Raw genomic sequence first — 26,148 nt, 5'->3', positions numbered from 1 at the left:
TTGGGGAGTCAAAAGTTATACACAGATGTTCAATTGCATGGGGCATGGTGCCCTAAACCTCCATGTTGTGCAAGGGTCAACTGTATCTTCCTTAAGTATTTGGTAGGATTTATCAATGAAGCCATCTGGGCCTATAGTTTCCTTTGAGAGGATGTTTTTAAATTACAAATTCAGTTCATTTAACAGATACAGGGTTCACTGAGATTACTTGTTGAGTATGTTCTAGAAGTCTGTGTCTTTCAAGGAATTGATCCATTTCATCTGCAGTATTACATTTATTCGCAAAAAGTTGTTTAACCTTCATTATATATTCCTAATATCTGTAGGACCTGTACTGATAGCTCCCATTTCTGATCTTAGTGATTCATCATTTCTTTTTTAATCCTGATTAGTCTGTTGTAGAGATATATCAGTTTTTTAAAAATCTCAAAAAAACCCTGGTTTTTAATGGTCTTAATTTTCTGTATTTTAAGTTGTCTATTTCACTGATTCCTGCTTTTTGTCTAGTTGTTTAGGGTGAAATCTTAGGTTACTAATTTGGGACATTTCTTTTTTCACATAAGTATTTTAGTGCTGTAAATTTCCCTCTCTTAGCACTGCTTTTGCTGTGTCCCACAAATTTTGGTATGTCAAGTTTTAATTTTCATTTAGTTCAAAATACTTTCTAATTTCTTTTCTTCTTTGACTCATAGAAATATGCAATTTAGTTGGCAAAAATTGGGGGGTTTTCAGGTATCTCTGTTACTGATTTCTGATTTGATTCTGTTGTGGTAAAAGAAAATACACTGAATCCTTTAAAATTTACTGAGACTTGTTTTATGGTCCTCGATATGGTGTATCTTGGTAAATGTTCCATGTGCACCTGATGATGCTGCTGGAGTGTTCTATAAACGTCAGTTAGCCAATCTGGTTGTTCACATCTTGAATATCCTTAGTGATTTTTTGTTGTTGTTGTTTACTTGTTCTATCAATGATGTTGAAATCTCTGGATTATAAATTTTTTTCTATTTAGGATTTTATGCCCTGTGACTGGGAAATGACCTTCTTTATCAGTGATAATGTTCTTATTGATATGAAAGCTGGAGTGGCTACATTAATTACTGTTAGCAGATTATATATAACCTTTTCCATCCTTTTACCTTTTTTAAAAAAACACTTTATTGGGATAGAGTTCACATACCATACAATTCACCCATTTGAAGTGTACAAGTCCATGGTTTTTAGTATGTTCCTAGAGTTGTGCAATCATTACATTTAATTGTGTAATTCAGTACCACATGTGCCCATTAACAGAAACCCTCCATTCCTCCCAGACCTAGGCAATCACTAATCTGCTTTGTGCTTCTATAAATTTGCCCATTCTGGACATTTCATATAAATGGCATCATATAATATCCTTTTGTGACTTTCACTTAGCATAATGTTTTCAGGGTCCATCCATATTGTAGCATGTGTCAGTACTTTTTATTGGAGTAATAGTCCACTGTATGGACATGCACTTATTCATCAGTTAATGGGATATGAGTTATCATCCTTTTACTTTAAACTGTGTGTGTCTCGATATTTAAAGTGGGTTAATTATAAGCAGTAAATAGTTGGGTCTTGCTTTTGTGTCTGGTCTTACAATTTCTACCTTTTAATTGGTATATTTAGACCATTTACATTTAATAGCTATTTGTTTGCTATTTTCCCATGGTTCTTTCCTTTTTTTCTTTTGAATTGAGTATTCTGACTTGTAGTACTGAGTATTCATTTTTTTCCATTTAACTCTTAATCTAGATGGACTTTATTTGGTTATAGGGTGACTATCTAACACAGGCATATTTTGCTTTATTGTGCTTCACAGATAATGTGTATCAGTGACATTTTCCAATGGGGTTTGTTACTTTGTGTCTTTGTATCAAATTTTGGTAACTGTCTCAAGATTTCAAAGTTTTAAATTATATTTGTTATGGTGATCTCTGGGGATTATGATTCACTGAAAGCTCAGATAAATGGTTAGCATATTTCTTAATTAAGGTATGAACACTTTTTTTAGATATAACTCACACTTAACAGACAGTAGTATAGTATAAACGTAACTTTTATACGCACTGGGAAATCAAAGAATTCTTCTAACTGGCCTCACTGTAGTGGCCTGGCCTGAACCTGCATTATCTCAGCTGTTGTCTATAGTAGAGGAACTGTCCGTCATCTCCTCCAGTTGCTTTTGGGGCTATTGTTGATTTATGTTTCCAGCTTTCACAATCCCACTGGCAATATCATTGGAATCAGATCAAACCTATGCAGTGGTTGGACAAAACTATCTTTAAATATTTGGTCTTCCTATTCAGAAACATCAGTATGTTCTTCGTTATTCAGGTTGACTGAGATTTCTACAAGGGATAAGTTTACTCAAAGGCATGTGACAGCTTCGTTACTATTGTAACAGAAAATGGAAAAGGCTTTCCATTTCCTAAGAGTTTTGCTGCTTTCTTGTTTTCCCCAACTTTTTACTTTAAAAGTTGGAAGAATAGTACATTGAACACCCAGTAATCAGTCAATAACATTTTACCACATTTGTTCTCTATATAATTTTCTTTTTAGCTGAACCATTTGAAAGTCAGTTGCTCACACTGGGACATTGTACCTCTGAATATTTTAAACATATTCTCCTACATAATCCAGTACTGTCATCAATACCAAAGGAATTAAACAGAAATTTAAAGATAAGATTTAACATTGAAGTCCACATTAAATTTTCCCACTTATCCCAAAAATGTCCTTGATAGCTGTGCTTTTCTGTGCAGGATCCAATCAAAGATCATGCACTGCATTTGGGTGTCTTGTCTCTTTAGTCCCCTTCACTCTAGAACAGTACCCTCCCCCCACCTAACCTCTCCTCATGATACTGACATTGGTGTTTTGGTTATGTGTGTTTCTTTCTAAATACGAGCATCACGTAAGGGGCTTTAGGATCGAGTTGTACTCCTAAACACAGCACATGATTCCCAGTGATCTAGTCTTACTGCCTCACGGACATTGTTTTCTTTCCTTTCCTGGTACTTCCTGGATACCCCTTCCTTCCACACCTCAGCATCTTGCTAACTTTTCTTCCATTAAGGCCTCATGCAAGCTCCCCTCCCCATCACAGACGGAGGCAGATGCTGCCACAACAAATCTGTACTAAATAGGACTGTCACACTGCATTGTACAAAATGTCCATTTCTCCCCTTAGACAAAGAATCCAAAGGACAGAGACACTACCTGTCCCAGAAACACACTCCATAATCAGTTTAGAAATCCAAATTTTCCTAACAAAAATTTGGATTTTAAATGGAGTAAAAACCATAAAACTCCAGATTTACAGCAGAGTGAACTATAAATGCACAAATAGGAAAAGCAATGAAAATAAATCCAAATCCTTTATTTCCAGCCTTAAAGTTCTCCCCCCAGCCCCTGTTTTTTGCTCCACTGGGACTTACTGGTCACTTTTCCCTGGTAGTTCCCATCACTCATGTGAGTACTGAGCATTTCCCATTAACCCCAATTCCAGCCTCCTAGACATTCTGGGGTCAATAAAGGCCAAGATTTATGTTAGGCTCACCTTTGAAGGACTGTTGCTGAAGTAGTAGAAAATCTTTTCTCGAGGAGAAAGCATTGTTTCATTTTTATGTGGAGAAATGTAGACAGGATGATTTTGAGATAGCTGTATTCGGCGAGGAGAACCTGTCCTTACAAATGGATAGGGAGAGAGTGGAGGAGCATCCATCTGTTTAAAAAAAAAAAAAAAAAAAAAAAACTGTATTCCTAAGAAAGGTAACGAAATTTCTAACCAGGTATTTTTTATGAAAATGTTTTTTTATTAAAAGAGCAGAGAGGTATATACTAAACCAGTAGCTTTTTGAAGAGTAAACAGTAGTGTATTAGCAGCCACAATTACACTTAAAGAAAACCATACAAATAACACTTAAGTGCTTAGTTTGTGCCACTGTTTTAAGCATTTTTAATACATTATGGCATTTAATCCCCACAGCAACCCTATAAGCTAGGGGTCTACTCCTATTCCCATTTTATATATGAAGAGACAAGAGGCAGAGAGAAAGTTAAGGAACCTGGAAGGTTACCGTAGCTGGTAAGTTTTGGACAACGTGAATGCATGCACTCGCTCTCTTGTATTACAGTAATTTGGTATAATCCAAATACCATCTGGTTTAATGTTTCAAAATAAAAAGAAATTCTGTCGGTTAGGCATATTATCTCTGTTAGAGATTTCCTCAGTTTTATTTAACAAAAGAATGATTTCTAAGACTAGCTCAACCTAAGTTATTTCTCCTCCCTCACAAGTGAAAAAAGTACGAAATAATCCCTGTCAAACTTACTACGTTTGCCTGTGAGTACTTCAAGGCAAAGGTTTTAATTTGCTTTATGTAGATACTGTTGTAGAACTGAATGAGGTCTCCCCTCTCCTCCTCTTCCATGTCACTGTTGGCACCTGTGAGGCGAGTCGGTGTAGGAGGGGCGCTGCTAGGCTGTGGAGCCGGCAAGGTGCTGCTTGACCTCATGACAGGACTGGAGTCTCTGCTGGCTGCAGCAGGTAGAACAGAGGGTGTTCAACAGAAAGACTACTCATGCACGATTGTTTTTAAGAAGAAAATTCAGTAAGAGAAAGGCCAACAGCTACCCACTGTACTTGTTTAAGGGCAGCAAACGGGCACTCTGTCCTTCAACCCAGGGAGCAAAGCACAGACATGCCTAAGTATTAACTTCACCCCCCGCCATGCAAAGGCTTACTGAGTGGTTTTCACTAATAAATTACACCAAATTTTCTAGGACCTGTGCCCTACATTGAGTAATGCAAATCAACAGTTAGGGGTGGTATTTCCATAGCATGGTTTCAGTTGGCACGCCAGACTTTTCTGGAACTCAGGCCAAGAAATTCCTGCCTGAAACCTTCTCTAATTTCCCTGGAGAAAAATGCTATGCACAATGTGCCTCGAAGCTGTGGGAGAAAGGACCAACAACTTTGCCACTAAATTTAGGATTCTGTTTATTGTTCCAACAAATTTTTTGCCAATATTTTAACACAGTTGTGATTTCATTTAGTAATCCTTCATCTAAAAAACCCTTAGTCTAAAAGGCCTAAAAAGTGAGAAGCTCCTAATTTTGTAAGTATTCATAAAGACCCTAAACACTTACTTCTGTCTTTGTTTAGTTCTGTTGGAGAATTCTGATGGCTTCTGCTATCGCTGCTGCCAGAATTTCTTCTTTTCCTTTTCCCTTTTATCAAAACACTTCTATACACCTTTAGAGAGACCATGAGAAGGGGACAGATTTATTGAGCACATCTTGGACTACAGGACCTTGACATGTTATTAAATTCTCATAGTGGCTCTATGTAGTAAGAGCTGTTGTCCCCAGGGAAATTAATATATGCAGCCAAGGTCATATATCTGTTAAATAACAGAGCCGGGATTTACACTGAGGCCTGTCTGGCTTCCAATTTCAAATATGGCCTGTAATACTATAATATAAAGGGCAGTGCTAGCACCCAACCATAAAATCAAATTATTCTAAGTCAGATACAAAGATCTTACATACCTACTCCTTGAGATAAATGAATAGTATTAAAGATAAAATGAGTTTTGTTTTCATTTAATGTTGTCTTGGTTAAATGTATTGTTTTCTAAACCAGCCTGAAAGGTGACACAGAAACCAAACAACTTCCTAAATTGACATCTATCTTGTGATTATCCAAATTAAGAAGGAATCAAATATTTCACCTCCTCACCTTTTGGAGAAAAGAGGACTTAAACTAATCAAGATGTAAAGTTGTCTTTCAGTGATTAAAGAGTATTTAAAGAGTATTAAAGAAAAGACTTCCTTAACGTAGAATCCTAGTTTTTAGCCTGGAGAAAAGGCCACAGATTCAACTGTGGTTAATTTTTTATATTTATCAGAGACTTTAAGTTTTATTTTCAGCCCTGAGAGAAAATGTAGTTACCTGGCTCCGGGCCTGTGGCTGAGTCCTATAACAACGCATAATATTCTGGAAGGACTTGTCTTCTTTTGTGACCTGGCGAAGAATAAGAGTATTCTGAGAGAGAAATTGACTTCAAAAATATTTTGAAGAGCTCTGTGAACCTACTCCCCAGTCAAACTGGTGAAAATCAGATAAACAGCCATTTCAAGTCTCTGGAAATGGTCCAAAGGGCCTATACAAAATGAACTATTCAGGAAAACCTACTAAAATTCAGTAACAAGAGGGAGTAGGTGGTATCTGAACACAGACCTAGAATAAAAAAGTTCAGTTAACAAATGAAAAATTCACCAGGACAAAACAGATCTGAACTGGCGAAGAAAGAAAGAATTAGCAAACTTGGGATAGACTGTGGAACCTGAAGAACACAGAAAAAGGAATGAAGAAAAATTAACAGCTTCTTCAGGGATCTGTGAACATCATTCAGCACACACAGAAGCAGAAAAAAATGATAAAGGCTGAAAGCTTCCCAAATTTATTTAAAAAATAGTAACCCACACATCCAGGAAGCTCTAAGAATTCCAAGTATAGGATAAATGCAGACATATAGTACAAATGCCAAAAACCAAAGGAAGAAACTCTTGAAAACATCAAGAGAACCCCAATAAAATAACAGGCAACTTCTCATCAGAAACTATAGAAGCTAAGAGGTGGTAGAACAACATATTCAAAGCGCTCAAAGTAAATAAGTCAGTGTCCAACAAAGTTATCTTTCAAAAATGAAAAATAAATACAAAATAAAAACAGAATTTGCTATCACTTCTTGGCCTTTTGGCTAAGATCAAGTGTAAAAACAGAATTTGCTGCTAAAAGACCAATCTTAGAAGAAATACTAAAAGTTCAAACTAAAAGCAAGTGACCTCAGTAATTCAAATACACACAAAAAAAGAGCCCTGGTAAAGATAATTATATAACTGTAAAGACAGCATAAAATGTGTATTTATTTCTCCTTAACTGATTTAAAAAGCCATTGTATAAAACTATATATATATAATGTTTTATAGGGCCTAAAACATACAGAAATGTGATACATTTGCCAAAAACAGCAAAGAAGGAGGAACGCTGTATTGGGCTAAGGAAATGATTGCAGATGACAACTCAAAACCACAGGAACCAATAAAAAGAATCAAATGATAAGATTAAAATAACAAAAGATGTACATTGAATATATTTCTCTCAGCTCCTTTAAAAGTCATAGAATTGTAAAAGATCAATGCAACTGTTGGATTTATAACACTTATGGACGTAATATGTATCACAATACACCTCAAAAGATCAAAAGGAAACAGCTATATAGGACACTTCTTTATCTCACTGGAATTAGGTCAGTATAAATCTGAAGCTGATTTTGATATAGTTAAGATGCATATGTTGGGGTGGGGAAATTGGGGAGATGTTGGTCAAAGAGTACAAACTTCCAGTTATAAGATGAGTCAGTTTTAGGGATCTAACATCTAGCATTTGACTATAGTTAACAATACCATGTTATATACTTGGAATGTGCTAAGAGAGTTTTCTTTAAGATTTTATTTATTTGACAGAGACAGCGAGAGAGGGAACACAAGCAGAGGGGAGCGGGGAAGGGAGAAGCAGGCTTCCCACGGAGCAGGGAGCCCGATGTGGGGCTCGATCCCAGGACCAAGCAGATGCTAATGACTGGGCCACCTAGGCGCCCCGTAGCAGTCAAGAGAGTTGATCTTAAATGTTCTTACCACATATAAGAACAACTGGATAGACTCCTACCTCCTAGCATGTATAAAAGTTAACTCAAAATGGATCCAAGACCTAAATGTAAGAGATTAACTATAAAACTCTTAGAAGAAAACAGATAAATATTCATGACCTTGGATTTGGCAATGTGTATTCTTAGATATGACAGCAAAAGTACAAGCAACAAAGAAAAAAGTTGACTTAATTAAAAACTATGGTTCAAATAACACTATCAAGTAAGTGCAAAAACACACAGAATGAGGGAAAATATTCGCAAATATCTGATGAAAGTTGCATCCAGAATGTATAAAGAACTACGGCCCAATTGCAAAAAAGCACAATCCAAATAAAAAAATGGGAAAAGGATTTAAACCAGTATTTCACCAAAGAAGATAAACAAATGACCAGTAAACAAATGACTGGGATGGCCAGAATCAAAAACTCAAAATACTAAAAGACACTCAACATCATTAGTCATTAGGGAAATATGTCAAAACCACCAGAATGTATCAATGAATACTCACTGGGATGACTATAATAAAAAACAGAAAAAGAAGCTGGCAAGGATGTAGAAAAATTAAAACTCTCTCATTCACTGCTGGTGGGAATGTAAAATGGTGCAGCTGCTGTGAAAAATAAGGCAAATTTCTCAAAAAATTAAACACAGAACTACCATATGACCCAGCAATTCTACTTTTGGGTATATACAAAAAAGAATGAAACTAAAAACTTGAAGAGATATTCATACATGCATGTTCATAGTAGCATTATTCACAATAGCTAAAAAGTGGAAGCTACCCAAGTGGGCATCAACGGATGAACGGATAAAATGTGGTATGTCCATACAATGGAAGCTCATTCAGCCTTAAAAAGGAAGAAAATTACAACTCATGCTACAACATGGATAAATCTTGAGGACATTATACTAACTGAAATAAACCAGTTATAAAAAGACAAATATTGTATGACTCCTAGAGGCACCTGGAATAGTCAAATTCATAGAGAAAGAAAGTAGAATGGTGGGTGCCAGGAGCTAGTGGGAGGGGGAATGCAGAGAACCTACTTAGTAAAGTAACTAGTTTTACTCTGCAAGGATGGAAATGTTTTGGAACAAGATAAAGATTGGGTATATAATATTGGGAACGTACTAAATACCACTGAATTGTTCACTTAAAAAATGGCTGATTTATGTTATGTGAATTTCACCTCAATAAGTTATTTTAGAAGACAATGTCTGATAATAAAAAGTGCTGATGAGGGGCTCCTGGGTGGCTCAGTCAGTTAAGGATCTGCCTTTGGCTCAGGCCATGATCCCAGGGTCCTGGGATTGAGCCCTGCATCAGGTTCCTTGCTCAGCGGGGAGCCTGCTTCTCCCTCTCCCTCTGCCTGCCACTCCCCCTGCTTGTGTTCTGTCAAATAAATAAGATCTTAAAAAAAAAAAAAAAAACTGCCAATGAAAAGGTGGAAAAATGAGGACCTTCATATACTGCTGGTGGAAGTACAAAATGGTGCAGGGACTTTGGAAAAATCCCGAAGTCTGGCAGTTCCTCAGTGGTTAAACACAGTATATGACCTTGCTAGCAATCCATTCTTGGGTACATACCAAAGAGAAATGAAAACATGTCCACACAAAAACTTGTACACAAATGTTCGCGACAGCATTATTCATAATAGCCAAAAACTGAAAATACCATCATCTGATGCATAAACAAAATATATATTCATACAATGGAATATTATGTTCTAAAATTTACTGTGGCGATGGTTGCACATATCTGTAAGTGTACTAAAATGTACTAAAATCCACGGAGTTGTACATTTTAAATAGTGAATTAGGGGGTGCCTGGGTGGCTCAGTTGGTTAAGTGTCCCAACTCTTGATCTCAGCTCAGGTCTTGATCTCAGGGTTGTGAGTTCAAGCCCCGCACTGGGCTCCATGCTGGGTGTGGGGCCAACTTAAAAATGAATGAATGAATGAATGGAGTGAATTATATCTCAATAAAACTGTTAAAAGTGTTCTGAGAGTACAGAAGTAGCATCTTTACTTTTTCCTTTTATATTCCAAATGGTACTCACCTTTGCCATCACATAAATGGCACACATCAACAACTGGTCCAGATGTCTGTCCATCATAAGTTCAGGACACTGAATTATGGAGAATTCAAAACAGGTCCAGATTTTTTTCCTCAGTTCATCTGAAATATCCAGTTTAGAGCAAAGATCCCGAAGGCGGACACCTGCCAAGTGGTAAACCTGGTAGATAAACAGAAACATTTCAAACTTTGTTTACCTAACACTTATATTTCCCAAGCTTCTGCTCTGGTAAGGGTATAGGAAAAATTACCTTTCTAAAGAAAAGCGATAAAGAGCTGGTCTTCCTGGGTCTGATACTACTGCTGGTTAAAGGTGGGCCTTGTTTCTGCTGGTGTCCACCTGGGGAAATCTGTTGAATGGCCACCTGACCAGGGACTTGCAAGGTTGTTCCTGTCACCTGTTGAGAGCTCAAACTTCCAGCCAGGGCCTGAGCACTCAGGGGCTGGATGGAGCCAGTCACAGCTTGTGCCTGCCCTCCAACATTGACCTGGACTGGGAAGAATGTTATCCCTCCATTTTCATTCGCAATACCTACAGTTTGTTTGGGAGAAAATGAAGAGGATGAAAGGTTCTCCAGGCATAGGTTTCCAATTTCCCCCCTCCCGGCCTCCTTCCCCACTCCACTCTTCTCTCATATCGTCATTCCAGCCAAATCTCAGGTGACTTTCCAACAAATGCCACCAAGAAAGAACTCAATATCCAACTTCCTTACCTTGTACAGGAATGGTCACTGTTTGTCCATTGTTGGCTGTGACAGTGGCTGTTGCCATGGTGACCAAAGTCTGTCCAGGAACTGGTGTGACAGGAACAGCATCTCCAGATACATTCTGCACAGGGACAGCATTGACGAGGGGTTGTGGGGGAATGCGCCCAGGTGTCCCTCCGTCAGAGGGGTTATCATTCTCAACAAACAGCCGCCTTCTGGTAGAGCTGGCTGTTGGGGAGCTGTATCTGTCATACAGTGTGGCTGGAGATGTTAGGCCTAGAGTCAACAACAACGACAACAAATCAAACAAACGGTTTAACTCAAGGAAACTCAGACCTAACTTCTGAATCCGAGCTCTTAAGTTCAAAACTAATCAGTGTCTGAAATACTTCATAAACAAAAATTACAGGAGTCACACCATAGCTACATTCAACTAATGAAAACTCAACCAGACACTATTAACAGCAAAATTTAAACATAGGAATTTTTCTCTATTTGTTTCACAGTGCTCCCTACTTCATTCCAGCTTCTGCTAAATCAAACCAAACTCTGCCCTCAACTGCTACAGAACCTTGATGACTTAAGGGCAATTTAAAGAATTATTCTATTTTCCTACGATACTTTTGACCACATTCAATTTCTACCTAACACTCATGTACGATGTGATTTCACCGTAAAGCCACTACTCAACAAGGGGACTTGATATTACTATGATATCATCTGGGAGCACCGCACCCCAGTTTTATTAGTTTTCATCTTTGTCTTTTTTCCACATACAGAAAATTACTAAAACTCAGTAATGTTCTTCAGCAAGAATGGATATATATGTTTTGGACTCAAGCTTAGTTTATTATAGTTTTTAAATTTTATTGAGATATAATTCACATACATTTTAATCACTTAAATTGTACAATTCAATGGTTTTGGTATATTACGTTATTAGTTTCTTTAATATAAATATATATAACATGTAATTTGCCGTTTTAACCATTTTTATGTGTACAGTTCAGTGGCATTAATTCCATTCACAATGTTGTGCAGCCATCACTGCTATTTCCAAAACTTCTTCATCACCATAAATAGAAACAAACTCTGTAAACTTCATGGCTCGGTCTGTTGTTAAATATTCACAACAGTGGCTGACAGTGGCTGAATTTTCAAGCAGCATGTCCAACAACCCATCAGGTTTTTTAAATTAAAAAATGTATGTAGGGAGGTCATAAGGGGATTGACAGGAGCAGTCCTGACAGTCTATAGCTTAACGGTTAAATCTCTCAATGGTACAAAAGCCAATAAACTCACTAGATTTGTATTTGAAACAAAGCTGCAGTCGGAAAGAATGCATTATGATCGTTATCTTGTAAAGCATTAAGAGACCTTGAAATTGGAAAAGTGATGAATACAAAGAAAATGAAATTTAAAGTCAAGTTCTCATCCATAGACTAAGGAAGGAAAAACTACAGATACAGGACTGAGGAAGACCGGCTGTCAGATCTGTGGGTCTGAGGTGGACAAAAGCAGAAAAATAGTTAAGCCATTATGATACCTCTTCCAAGAAATCAGGACATTTTCATATAGATCATCCATATTTACTGAGTATGCACTGACATAAAGTGATTCCTGATTGTAAAACTGATCTTTCGTCTATAGCCAGTGCTTATCAATTACATAAAAGGTTGATCTAGAAACAATATCCTTCTAATGGCATCTAAGGATTTAGAACTCTCTGAATTTACAGAATCACTTTTTAAAAAGCAGTTTTGTCTCAGCTGTGTAAACTTAAACCTTGCACCTGGAAGATGTTACGAAGAGCTGCCTGATGGGGAGCCTGGCTGGCTCAGCCCATAGGGCATGACTCTTGATCTTGGGGTTCTGAGTTCGAACCCCATGATGGGCATAGAGATTACTTTTTTTAAAAAGCTGCCTGAATATAACCAGATGAATAGTGAAGCTTGTCTTTTCTGTGCTTCTTGGGCCAACACTGCTGTCATATTAACCAGGACAGCACAGCTCGACTGCCGAGAGTCAAAGCTGAACTCGCTCTGGCCATTTAGTACTTTTAACTCGCTTGGCTTGTCTATACCTAATTGCATCATAGAGCTCTGTAGCCCGGTGATGGGTGTTCAGGAGGGTACATATTACAATGAGCACTGGGTGTTATATGCAAATAATAAATCATGGAACACTACATCAAAAACTAATGAAGTACTGTATGGTGACTAACATAACATAATAAAAAAAATTTAAAAGCTTTTCTGTTCTTTTTTTTTTTTTAAGATTTATTTGAGAGAGAGCATGCACACATGAGCAGGGGAAGGGGCAGAGGGAGAGAAACTCAAGGGGACTCTATGCCAAGTGTGGAGCCCAACTCGGGGCTCAATCTCACAACCCCAAGATCATGACCTGAGGCGAAATCAAGAGTCGGACGTTCAATTAACTGAGCCACCCAGGTGCCCATCTTCTGATTTTAGAAGAAATACATAATCATCTTAAAAAGTTTATAGAAAGCCCCTGGAATTCTATCATCCAATAATAATTGTTCTTAATAGTCTGGTTTTCCCATTTCAGCCCTTCTGTATACTTATATATAAACATACACTTCAAATGTAAGAATCACATTAATATATAGCATTCTTTTTATAGTCACTTGTTATTACATGCATCTTCCTGTGTTCTTAAATATTCTTCAAAAGCATTACTTTTAAGTGATCCATGTGGTACTATAATGCACAAAATAGTTCTATATAAACTCTATTAACTTCACTTGTAGTTTTAGATAGAATTTCAATTCCCAGATATTAGGCTCCCAAATATTCCCCCTAGTATTTTAAACTTACTTCTTCCAAGTCCTCCAGTATCAGCACGAACTTCACTCACCCTTCTGGGAGTCAAAGGAGAGCCAGCAATACAAATATCTTCTGCTCTTTCCAGATTCTGAGGTGGCATAACCTATAAAGAATGATATACAGAGTGTCTTATTCAAAAAGGCATTTTCATTGGAAATACAGTCACAATCTAAGGCAAAAGAAAACTTGGCTCACCAGTTATTCAACCTAAATAAAATCAGCTGTCTTTTCCATTTTCATACTGAAGTTGAAAAAAAAAGTCTGGCAGGCTTAAAAAATTCAAAGCTACTAGCCGAATACTAAATATGAATCAGTCTACATTACTGATTTAGAGAATTAGAATACCAATCATTCTAATGTACAGAAACTTGACTAGAAAATTAAGAGAGAACACTGAATTCTTACTCTGGCACTGAAACCTTAGAGCAATCACACATTATTTCTGACTCATAGACTAAGGGGTTTCTTCTTAGATACAGGGGTGACTGTACCATATTAAACCCAACTGCCACCCTCCCACTTCCCATGACAAAGACACTAAATTTAACTGCTCTCAGTGAAACAAGAATATAAACAGACTAGTTACTGATGTACTTTTGTTATAGAAAGATGTTAAGGTATTTTCACAAACCTCTTCACAAGTAGGAACTCTGTTTTCATTGTCTCTAATTCTGTCCCAGAGTGGAGACTCTGGTTTCCATGCCAAATGATCCAAGATCTGTTCTTCAATCTGATTAAGGTGTTTAACCACCTCTCTACAAAGACCATCTTCTGCTCTAATGAATACTTCTATCACCTGAAATTTAAAAAAAAAATGCCCTGCTTTAATAATTATTTTTGTCACCAAATATTAAGTGTGAAGCAAAATGGGTAAATTTTGTTTTTACATATTTATAGATACAGCAGATAATTCATCAAAAATTACAAATCTAAATAACAGTACTGTTTTGAAACAGCTGGTCTTCCTCTATCTTTATAAATAACTATTATTTAAAATTCATGTAGGAATTATAGAAAATCTTTTGTATAATGGCATATTTTAAACATTTTTCAAAGAAAAAAGATGCCTTTTCTATTAAAGCTGAAAAATATTACTCTTACATTTCACATTTCACATTTAAAAACTCTAGGGGCACCTGGCTGGCTCAGTTAGCAGAGCATCTGACTCTTACTCTCAGGATTGTGAGTTCAAGCCCCACATTGGGTGTAGAGATTACTTAAAAAAATAATAAATACATAAGTAAATAAATAAAACAAAAAGTCTAAACATTCAATTCGTGCCACTAAAAAAACTGATTTTTGACTACTGTATTAGAATTAAGATAAACCCATACACTAAATTGATATCAAGACAAAAACAATTACCACCAAATCATTGCCATCGCTCTGCACTTCTATATAACATGTGAAAGAGAATTTTTTTCTCCTGAAAGACACTTTCAATGTTATTTCCATAAAATAAAAAAAGTTTGGGGCACCTGAGTGGCTCAGTCAGGTAAGCATCTGTCTCGATTTAAGCTCAGGTCTTGATCTCAGGGTCGTGAATTCAAGCCTGGTGTTGGGCTCCACGCTGGGTGTGGAGCCTACTTAATTCATTAAAATATAAAATTTAAAAAGGTTGTTATATAAGATTAGCTACTGATTTGTTTACTACTTTTTTTAAAGGCTTCCTAGCCAATAAAATGAAAGTATTCTAAAAGACTATAGCAGATAAAAGGAAGAATCAAATGAAGCTTTTACCCCAAATAGGTCTTTATACTATCTGAGAAGATAGTATATCTTCTCTATTTCTTCTCCCCAGAAAAAACTACTAAATATATTATTAAATATATTATTAAAAAGAGAAGAGATGTACTTAGGTAGCAAAATGAATTAGCCAGCTAACAACAGGAAGTTGGTTGCATCTACAGTTTCTTTATCAGTATCAGATTTTTAAAAATACCTTATAAAAATGATAAAGTGGCACATCAAATAGTTCAGTAATAAATGGAAAATTCCCAGGAGGCTTATAAGAAAAAGTGACGACCTCAAGGCAGCAGGCCAAAAGCGATCTATGGAATGCATCTTGTTCCAGAATGCCCTATAAAACAAAGTTATTAACATTTAGAAATATTAGCCTACTCTAACAAAGACATTTTCTACTTAGTAAAGTTAAATAAAAATATCAAAGGAAGTCTTATTTTCTGAGTTAGTGAGAAGTATGTGCTTACTTTCTTATAGAACTTTTCTTAGCGTAATAAGCCCATGTTTTAGCAAAACAAATATTACAACAATATAAAAGAACTTTCAAAAATCTTACATATTGTGAAATGTAGCTGATAAAAAATTATATCCCTAACAAAAATATACATACGCCCTGCTGCTTAGGGGAATAATAATGTGGAAAGAGGTTACAAAACAGTATTTACAGTTAGAGGCCACCGTCAGAAAAAAAGACAGCTGGAAGGCAGGTGACTGGCTAGATGGTCATGCGCCACAAGTGAACATACTTCTCTCAGGAGACATAATCGCATCCCCCCCTTTTTTTGGCTATTAATTTCTCAAATCTGTACATAAACATTTACTATTTTTCAATTAAAAAGTTACTTAGACACCAAAAACCTAGGCAACAGGAGAAAAAAACATAAATTGGGCTTCATCAAAATTAAAACCTTTTGTCTATCAAAGGACACTATCAATGAAGTAAAGACACAACCCACAGAATGGGAGAAAATGTTTGCAAATCATATATAAGGATAACTCCTACAACTTGACCAAAAAAAAAGGCAAACAATTATATACTGTTGATTATGAATAATATCTTGAATACTATTCAGCCGTAAAAAGGCATGAAATTCTGACATGCTAAAACACAGATGAACCTTGAATACACCAGGCCAAGTGAAATATGCGGGACACAAAAGAACAAATACTATATGATTATACCTAGAACAGGTTAATTTGTGGAGACAGAAAGTAGAGTAGAGATTATCAGGAGCTCAAAGGAAGTGAGAATGGAGAGTCATTGCTTAATGGGTACAAACTTTCAGTTGGGGATGATGAAAAAGTTCTAAACATGGCTGGTGGTGAGGGTTGTACAACACCATGAATGTACTTAGTGCCACTGAATTGTACACTTAAAAATGCTTAAAATGGTTTTATGTTATGTATATTTTACTACAATAAAAAATTGTTTTAGTAAGTTTCTTGGGTGGGTATAAAGGTAGCCACTTATTATCAGCCATAAACTGCAACTGTTTTATATACCCTCCTGTATGTGTTTCAAAATTTAAAAATTTGTCTTAACAGCCTTTTAAATTCCTATACCCATAATTTCATGTATAAAAAAGAAATATAAATAGTTACATGAAATTAGAACAATTATCGGTCAGTTTTATAATTTTCTCTAAAATGTTATTTTAAAAAGCAGTTTTTAAAAATCATTTTTATGTCATTAAAAGTAAACACTTATTTCAAAATCAATTTATATTTCTTGACTAGTAAAATCTAGAAAAAATAATTTTCTTAGTCAAAGAGCAATGGCTGAATATTTATGTTAAAGTCCTATCTAGTCAATACTCGACTTATTCTTGCTATACAAGGGTTTGTTCAGGGAGTGTGCCGGTTAATAAGTCCATGCTTTCTAAAAACTCAATTTACCTTAAGTCTGAATGTTTCAGTCTTTGACTATGGAGTCTTACTGCCCACAGAAGCGGTGAGTTCTAGTACACGGCCTGCCACACTGAGAAACACTAAGAGAGGGACCAGAGGTGAAGACAGGAGTTTGCTCAGCTGCCAATCTTAATCCCTCAAAGCTACGGCTTTATCTTTGTTTGGTTTAGTCCAGGGTTTTGTATGGGTAGGGCTAAAAGGAAACTACATTTTATTGTGCTGACCAATACACTGGTGGTTTACTCACAGATAAATCCATGTCTCCCAGTCTTTTCTGTTCCTGTTCAATAACAGATTCTAATACTTTATAGTAAAGCATCTCTGCAAAACGAAAATGTTTGCTGGCAATTTCTGCACAAATAAAAGACAAGAGTCACATGCAAAGAACATATGGTAGAAAGTGAGTCTACCCCATTCCCTGCCCACAAAAGAAAATTTAAAAACCAACCAATTACTTCATATATATGCACTTCCTACAGCTGCTACACCAATCATTCCTAAGATTTCTTAATTTTCTTCATGGTAGCCACAGTAACACTAACATTTTTCTAAAATTGTGAAATGAAATATTTTAAAAAAGATTTTATTTATTTATTTGACAGCGAGAGAGAGATGGAGCACAAGCAGGGGGAGCGGCAGGCAGAGAGAAAGGGAGAAGCAGACTCCCCGCTGAGCAAGGAGCCTGACGTGGGACCGGGGCCGAAGGTAGACATTTAACCAACTGAGCCACCCAGGCGCCCCTGTAAAATGAAATTTTCACTTAAAAACTGTAATAGCATTCCATTAAGAGTCACACTTTTTTTTTTTTTAAGTTTGAAATGAGCAGCTCTATGCTGAGAGGTATATATAATTGGTTTACTATTCTACTCATACTTGGTTCTAATTCATGACATCAGACAACTTCTAGAACAGGTATGGGCATGAAACAGTTACATCTTCTGAACTTATTCTTAATATTTTGAAGAACCACTATACTCCGAAATTTAATAATATCCAGTCTACAAATGAAACTAAAGATTTTGCAAACAAAGTACCAGGCATCAGTCTACATTTTCTCTTATGGAGACAAGCCCAGAAACCACTTGGTTAACAGAAAAATTGGACATCCATATTGTAGCCCTCAATCTAAAGTCCTAAATCTATTCTTCATATTTCTGACTCACTTACCAAGAAAGGACTCTATGTAAACATCAAAGATGAGAACAAGACAGTATTAAGCCTTACCTTTAGAATTACTGAAATCCTCATCTGGCTGGCAATGCTGAGAATATATTTCATACATTTCTTTCAATCTGTTGGCAATGGCCTGTGTTGGATCTCTGGAACATGTCCTAAAAAAAAAAAAAAAAGGTAAGAAATTATCCAACTTAAAGGTCTAACCCAGTTACAAAGTAATAAACTATTTACAACTCTGTAATTTTACTAACCTGTAAATATAAAATACTTTGAACAAAAACTGCACACTTCCCAAATTATTCTAGGGAATCCCATACCTCCTTATCAAAAGTGTTGGTATAACCATTTTGAGTGAAAAAAATATTTCTTGCGTGGAGCTGTACCTTTACTGCAGTTAAGTTTAGCCTTCTTGACTGGCCCCCACCTACCCTACACATCTGCAATCACTGGTAACAAACAAATTTGCCTTCAACTGTTTCCTCAGAGGGCAATACAACTCCCATTAGGAACTCCTGGAAGAAAACAGAATGAGGAGGTATATAAACTATACTACAGACTCATATAAACCATTACTGGCATTCTACATTTTTTCCTCCAAAATGAGGTTTATTTCATTTTTTTTTTAAACCAGAAAGGCAATATATGTTAGATACAGAAGCATTATACAAATTATCATCACGTAGGCCTTTGTAACGTTTTCTTTTTTTTTTTTTAAGGGATTCACACACCCTTTTAACTTGTTTTTAAGTATTTTTAAGGTTTAAAATTCCTAGTAGGAATTCCTGGTAGGAAAACATTATGTGAATGAATACCCAATAGCAAACCACTACAAAATGTTTGGGTTACACATGGGGCCGAGGGGTAGGGATTCTCTTCACAGCAGCCCAGCTTTTTCTCCATGAGGTCAGAGGTACACTGTATTACTGCAACATCCATTAGGTGATCTAAGTTGTTTTTCCTTCAGCAAGGGTCTTATTTGTCTGAAGGGCATTATGCTTGACCTCCAAATTTGACAATTTACTGATGAGATTCATAACTTTTGGGTTGCTCAGCTATTTGACACATTTACTGGGTTCTGGGCCACATTCCAGAAGGCCACCCATAACTTCTGGATCCTGCATGGCTGCAAGAACCTTTGGTCACTAAGAATTTCATTGAGCCCAGGGGCATCCCTTCCATTCCAGGCTTGCCCTCTGCCATTCCACGCATTCCCACAGGAAAGCCACCCAGAAAAGAGCTAGTCTGGGCTTCTGATCGTCATCTGGCTTCTTCCTCCCTCTGGGCTCCCTCATGTTCTTCCCAAACCTTCTTAACACTTTCTATTCTTTCTTTGATCTTTCACTCTTCTTTTTTACTCATACTTTCTTGATGTTCGGCAATTTTCTGGGCAGTTGGTTGAACTTCTTTCAGCATGTGCTAGCATCTTCATCATAATCCAGTTTACAAGCAAGGGCAAGATTATGTGCTGCTTCTTCCCAGTGGCCCAGAAGTCTGTGTGCTTTCCCTCGCCACTTGTAAGGCTGAGTTGAATCGGGATTTCTTTCTTTTTTTTTTAATTTTTTTATTGTTATGTTAATCACCATATATTACATCATTTGTTTTTGATGTAGTGTTCCATGATTCATTGTTTGTTCATAACACCCAGTGCTCCATGCAGAACGTGCCCTCTTTAATACCCATCACCAGGCTAACCCATCCCCCTACCCTCCTCCCCTCTAGAACCCTCAGTTTGTTTTTCAGAGTCCATCATCTCTCATGGTTCGTCTCCCCCTCTGACTTACTTTGGGATTTATTTCAATAGCTCTGTCACAGTCTTGGATGGCAGCATTTGGCTTCTGTAATTCGATGAAGACACCGGCTCTCTTGACATACAGAATGGCCAAGCAAGGATTCAGCTTGATGGCATCTGTGAACAAGTCAATGGCTTTCTGTAGTTCACTATCATTTAGGGCATCAATGGCAGCCACTTTTTTATCATTTGCCTGATCCATCATTTCCCCAGTCACCTCTACACTGTCATCTCCCATTTCTTCAGGGGCGTCAGTATCTGGTTCAATCACACCTTCACTGTCAATTTCTAGATCACTTTCCTTACTTGATGGTTCATTTGTCTTTATGTTTTCCTCTGCCTTCTTCTGTTTTTTCTTTCTTGATATTTTCTTCTGATTTAGTTTTATGAGTAGCAGGTAGTATTTTACCCTCCATGCTCTCCATCCACTCCTTCAGGAAGTGCATTTCCTCAGTGTGCAGAATGCTTGGATCCTGCTTACACATTTTCACAAAGGCCTGAAGCTCGCTCACTTTGTGGGGGTCCATGGTCCAGAGGTCATGGGAAGTGGTGGGCATAGCAGAGGTTGCGGCCCTGTCCAATTCCAGGTGCAGATGCTAGCTCAGCATGACTGTGTTGAAGCAACTATGTTTTTATCTTGATCATAGATATACATATTCATTGTAAAAGCTTAGCAAGTTTAGAAAATTATAAAGAAAATAAAAATCAGTTATAATCCGGCTAGAGTTAGCTACTGAATATCATATACAAGCAGAATTTTATTTATGAACACACACAGGTACCTTTCAGAAAATAGGACTCTTTGGTTTTACCTAATATTTACTGGTAATATTTAACCCCACTAATGGTGTTTAAGATTAAAGAAGCTGCTACACCTGGTTAGAGATTCTAAAGAGATCTGTAAGATATAAAGACTAAGTCAGTCTTCTAAAATGTATTTATAAAATGCTTCTCTATTCTATGTAAACAAGGTCTGAGAAACACGACTTAGGAAGAGGCCATACAGACATAGCCTACTGGATATTAATCCCAAGTTTATAAATAAAGCAGACTTCATGGTTTAATAAGTCCAGCTGTGAATAAGAAATTACTAAAGTATGTATACTGGGCCTTCTTACACTATACCACCAGAAACAAAATGGGCTCCTATAGGGTCTGTGTCATCAAATCCTATACTTTTTAGAACTAGGAGGGGCCCTGGAGGTAATTCGTTGAAATAAATTTGCAAAAACTATGCACAAGTCATGAGATTCAGTTTATTATGCTTTTCGCTAAAGCTCAATGATATTCCCACCAGTCTTAGACAGATCAAAGGACTGAAGGCAGTTAACTTCATTTTCAGGGTAAGGGTATTCTCTAGAGCTTACAGAAGTTACAGTGGTTTGACATTAGTTATGAATATTAAGTGTTTATCTTTCCAAATCTGACCCACCCCTCAGAAATTTGCTCAAGTCCAATCCTCTTCATGGAGTCCTTTGACAACTCCCATCTTTATTGATCCCTCTTTCCCTGAAATCTTACGATAGAACAGTTGGTAACAGTGTGGTGCTTTAATCTACAGTGTATAGTGTTGTTAGTTACTGTCTCCCATACTACATAAAAGAAATCTGAGTGCTATAGGACTGAATATTTGTGCTCCCCCTCCAGCTTCTCATGTTGAAACCTAATCCCCCAATGTGATGGTCTTTGGCAGTGGGGCCTTTGGGAGTGATTAGGTCATGACAGTGGAGCCCTCATGAATGGGATTAGTGCGCTTATAAAAGAGGCCCTAGAGAGTTCCCGTGCCTCCTCACACCATGTGAGGTCAGCAAAAAGACCAGGAAGCAGTTCTCACCAGACACTGCATCTTGGCACCTTGATACTGTTGTTTGTAAGTCACCCAGTCTATGGTCTTCTGTGATAACAGCTGGAACACACTAAGATACTGAGGAAAAATGATCACCTTCTATTCCTACGTCCCATATTACTTATGCCCTCCACAGACTAACAGCAGGGTCTGAGCATGCAACTGGTATACGATTAATAATGAGTGAATTAAGGCACTAAAAGTTAAAAAATTAAAATAGAAAATGGTCAACAATCAAATCTTAGAAGGCAAGAAGGGCTCAAACTAACCTCAGAATCTGTTCCAGTTTCTCACTTGGTGCATTCCTGAGGCCTGTTAGTATGGCGTGAAGACGGCTCAAGCTGTGTGCTGCCGTAGACACTGGGGTCACACAAGGGCTGTTATCCTTCATGTACCTCACACCGGTAAGTGGTGTGGAGATTCTAAGTGCTTTAGACTAAATTGGGGGGGGGAGGGCAGAGAGAACATTATTTTAGGTCAGAATGACTTTAATTACTTCACAAATGAGAATTTAAACCAATCAGACTTTATCAATAAATTTTAATGATTCAAATATCACTATTCTTGGAATTTACACATAATAACGCCACTAGGAGCTACCACCCTCCATGTGAAGATGTGTGAAAGGACAATTTGTATTTTAGCCAACTAGGAAGTTTGTCTATTAAAAGTTAAACCTTTAAGGAGCTCCTGAGTGGCTGAGTCAGTTAAGCGTCTGCCTTCGTTCGGCTCAGGTCATGATCCCAGGGTCCTGGGGATCAAGCCCCACATGGGGCTCCCTGCTCAGCGGGGAATCTGCTTCTTCCTCTGCCTCTGCCTCTCCCCCTGTCCTTCTCACTCACTAATAAATAAATAAAATCTTAAAAAAAAAAAAAGTTAAACCTTTAAGATAAGGCATAGTTCCCTAGTATCTCTACTTCAAACCTAAGCCAAAAGGCACAAATAAGCAATAAACTATTAAGAATATCCCTGAGAAACAGAATTTCACAGCTCCCATCTATTACTTTTTTCTGACTACTCACAGATTGACAAAAGAAAGCGGTGAATTAAACCTGGCCCAGATGAATTCCATGATTTAACAAAAGCCCATCTAAATCAACAAATTTGCTTCAGAGAGATGGGACACAGCAACACTCCTGGACAAAAAAACAGCCTGACACAGAACAAACAGCTTTCTTCAGCCTTCCCGCCCCTCCTTTACCTTCCGTTACAGGAATCTATCTCTCTTTCCCCCCTAAAGGAGACGGACCTTCAGGGAAGTACATTTAAGTCAACATTCTTGCATATAAATATAAAAAATATATGACTTCATGTCTGAGAATTTAAGCATGAATACATATGCTAGTGAAACATCCTTTCTATTTTTTCTAATAAACTCTGAAAGGCTAAGATAGCTTAAGAGTGTTTTTCAATATTCAGGAAAAACTATGTTTCCCTATGTAGTAAGTATATTTATTCTAGAAGTACTTGTAAAAACACCTAGCAAAATCTTCACCCAGCAAAACAACTACTCAAGTTTAATGTGATATAGATAAGCACAGAAGATCACCATACACATCGAAATCTATATGCTTCCTCTGTGACTTAAACAGGATAGTGCCAAGACTTCCACTTGGTTTCAAAGAAATTAATTCTATAATTTTTTTAGATTGGTAAGATGACCTGGGTAGGTTAAGGACATTCAGAAGGCTCCTCCCTGCTCTACCCAGCTTTTCCTGGAGCCAGCTTCCTTCCTGCATGCGGACCAGTGCTGCGCTGGGAGGGGACAGCTTGCACACACACAGGAAAGCAAGAACAGCCAGCTGCGTCTCACACCACCCACAGGGAGCAGTGCTTCTGCAGAGGGAACAAGGCAGGACTCCCACCAACAGCCTTGTGCCCACAGTCCTCCAGGTCAGCGTGCAGTTTCTTGGTAGTACTGTTCAGTTCTTGGCTTAAGGCTTCCCGTGCATTCTGATCAAGGAGCCTTTCTTTGACTCAGGTATAAATACTGAGATTTTTAAATATCAGGACATTCCTTCTCCAAGTAAAGACTTCTAAGTTTTTGCAGTGCCCCAGAGCTTTGCATAACAAACGATTCTTTCTCTTTTCCTATCTTTGTATCTAATTGACTTACTGTCAGACAAACAATCCTTTCTACCTACCCACTTACCTTAAGACAGTGACAAATACTAAGAGGAACACTAATTGCAGAGTAAGAGGGAAAGGAAGTGCTGAAGGCTGGGGAGGAAGTTGGTGGTTAGTATTCTGTACAGTGGTCAGTCTATCAGAGACCTGAATGAAGTGAGGAAGTCAACCACATGAATAGCTCGAAGAAACATGTTCTAGGCAGAGGAAACAGCAAGAGCGCAGGCTTTGAGTTGGGGTATGCTCAGCATATCTGAGGACCTTAGAGGCCTTCGTAAGGACTTCAGCTTTCACACCATTTATGCAACTGGAGTCATCACTGTCTTCTTTCTCTCACACCCCGGATCCAAGCCCTCAGGCAGTCCTGTGGGTGCCATCTCCACAATACGGCCCCAGTACAACCACTGCTCTGGTCCAAACCACCGTGAGCTATCACCAGAACTACTGCAACAGCCTCTTAATTCCCTTCTTCCACCTTGCCCCCTGAAGCACCTCCTCATGAGACCTTTAAAAATGTCAATCAGGCTGATCCAGTCACTGTTTTCCATAACAGTGGAAAACTGTTTCACACATCTTCACATGGACGGTGGTAGCTCCTAATGGCTTTCCTCCCAATCAGAGGAAAGGCAAAAATTCTTACTACAGCTGCCAACGCCGGATATGGAACTCCTGACCCTCATGTCCGCCCGCCCCTCACTCTTTAATCATTCTTTCACTCACTCACTCACTCTATTCCTACCACACAGCATTCCCGCGATTCCTCCAAAAAGCCAACCATGCTCCCGCAGCAAGGCTTGGCCCATGCTGTTCTCTGGGCTTGCAGAACACATTTCTCAGCTCTTCACATGACTCGCTTCCTCATTTACTTCACATCTCTGTTGGTGTTACCTCCTCAGAGATGCCTTTCCCCACAGCCCTGTGTCTAGCAGCCCAAGGCCCACCCTTTCTCCCTCCTCCCCAGTACTCTGTACTACTACTCTGTTTTACTTTTCTTCATATATCATCATCTGATGTCCTGTATATTTACTTGTTTGGTTATCTACCTCTCCACATTAGAATATAAAACAGGATATTCATGGCTGTTTTGTCCACTGATGTATCCCCAGTGTCCAGGACACTATCTGGCATAAATACCTTTAGAGTATTTGTTGAATGAATAAGCAAACCAGTCTTAAGTTTGATCTTACAGGTGAATTACCCCTTGGAATTATCCACACTGCCTCTGGAGGCACTTGTCAAAAGCTGTATATTTTCTTTGAACATCATACAACAGAATTGGGAAACTCTTAGTCTCCATCACCCTAAGTGTATGCAAGAAATAACACCATGATCCTGAAACTCAGTTTAACAGAATTTTCCTAAAGACTACAGATTCTCGGGCGCCTGGGTGGCTCAGATGGTTAAGCGTCTGCCTTCGGCTCAGGTCATGATCCCAGGGTCCTGGGATCGAGTTCCGCATCGGGCTCCCTGCTCCTTGGGAGCCTGCTTCTCCCTCTGCCCCTCTCTCTCTTTCTCTCTCTCTCTCTCTCATGAACAAATAAATAAAATCTTAAAAAAAAAAAAACTACATTTTCTCAGTTTCTCTAGTGTCTAGATGAAGGCACCCTTCAGGTCAACTGACATTTTCTGTGTCTACCATGTTCAATAAATAAAGACTGCATATTACTGGCCCATTTTTTCAAAACCAACAGCTATCAGCATGATACATTCATTTAAATTTATATTAAATGCTCTCTCAGATCTACCCCAAAACTTTGAAAGCTGATGTTAACAAAAATTAAATCAGTAAACACAGACAACCTTTTCAGTTAAGTATGACAAGCATTTTCTTTTTCATACTGGAAGAAGTACAACATGTGCGCGCGCGCACACACACACAATTACCCACGTAAAATGGAACGTCTGGCACGTCTGCTCCTGCACTTCGGCTCTCCTGGCCCCGGCCAGCTCACCTTGTCGAAGTGCTGCTGCAAGATGTTTTTCATCTGCACCCTTTCAGCAGTCTCTGTTCCTGAACCAGAATTCAGACACCTGGAGAGAGTCCCAATTTCCTCTTCAGCATCTTCTCCAAGAAATATCCTTTCATCTAAATTCCCAACAGATAAAACATACTCCTCATAGGCCTTATTGATGGCTTTACTAGAGGGCGGGAAAGAAAGCAAAATAAACAACATATACACTCACA

General features: G+C 37.9%; 1 protein-coding gene across 3 annotated transcripts in view; it reads right to left on the bottom strand.

Annotated features, from left to right (window-relative positions):
* RBL2 (RB transcriptional corepressor like 2) overlaps nt 1-26,148 on the bottom strand; it is a 49,364-nt gene that overhangs the window by 6,291 nt on the left and 16,925 nt on the right. For all 3 annotated transcript variants that reach the window (XM_028091551.2, XM_028091559.2, XM_088027375.1), the window contains 14 exons: nt 25,916-26,102; nt 22,106-22,272; nt 18,250-18,356; nt 17,273-17,376; nt 15,317-15,454; nt 14,006-14,170; nt 13,366-13,477; nt 10,535-10,804; nt 10,073-10,353; nt 9,805-9,981; nt 5,984-6,055; nt 5,179-5,284; nt 4,362-4,567; nt 3,587-3,751 (listed from right to left, as the gene is read on the bottom strand). In XM_028091551.2, coding sequence (XP_027947352.1) covers nt 3,587-3,751; nt 4,362-4,567; nt 5,179-5,284; nt 5,984-6,055; nt 9,805-9,981; nt 10,073-10,353; nt 10,535-10,804; nt 13,366-13,477; nt 14,006-14,170; nt 15,317-15,454; nt 17,273-17,376; nt 18,250-18,356; nt 22,106-22,272; nt 25,916-26,102 — 2,257 coding nt within the window. The remainder of the gene's footprint in view (nt 1-3,586; nt 3,752-4,361; nt 4,568-5,178; nt 5,285-5,983; nt 6,056-9,804; nt 9,982-10,072; nt 10,354-10,534; nt 10,805-13,365; nt 13,478-14,005; nt 14,171-15,316; nt 15,455-17,272; nt 17,377-18,249; nt 18,357-22,105; nt 22,273-25,915; nt 26,103-26,148) is intronic.

The sequence above is a fragment of the Eumetopias jubatus genome, unplaced genomic scaffold (genome assembly GCF_037043125.1).
Source record: "Eumetopias jubatus isolate StellerSeaLion01/CBP00866 unplaced genomic scaffold, mEumJub1_p1.0 scaffold_10, whole genome shotgun sequence".
NCBI lineage: Eukaryota > Metazoa > Chordata > Mammalia > Carnivora > Otariidae > Eumetopias > Eumetopias jubatus.
This window is presented reverse-complemented; position numbering and strand designations above follow the sequence as displayed.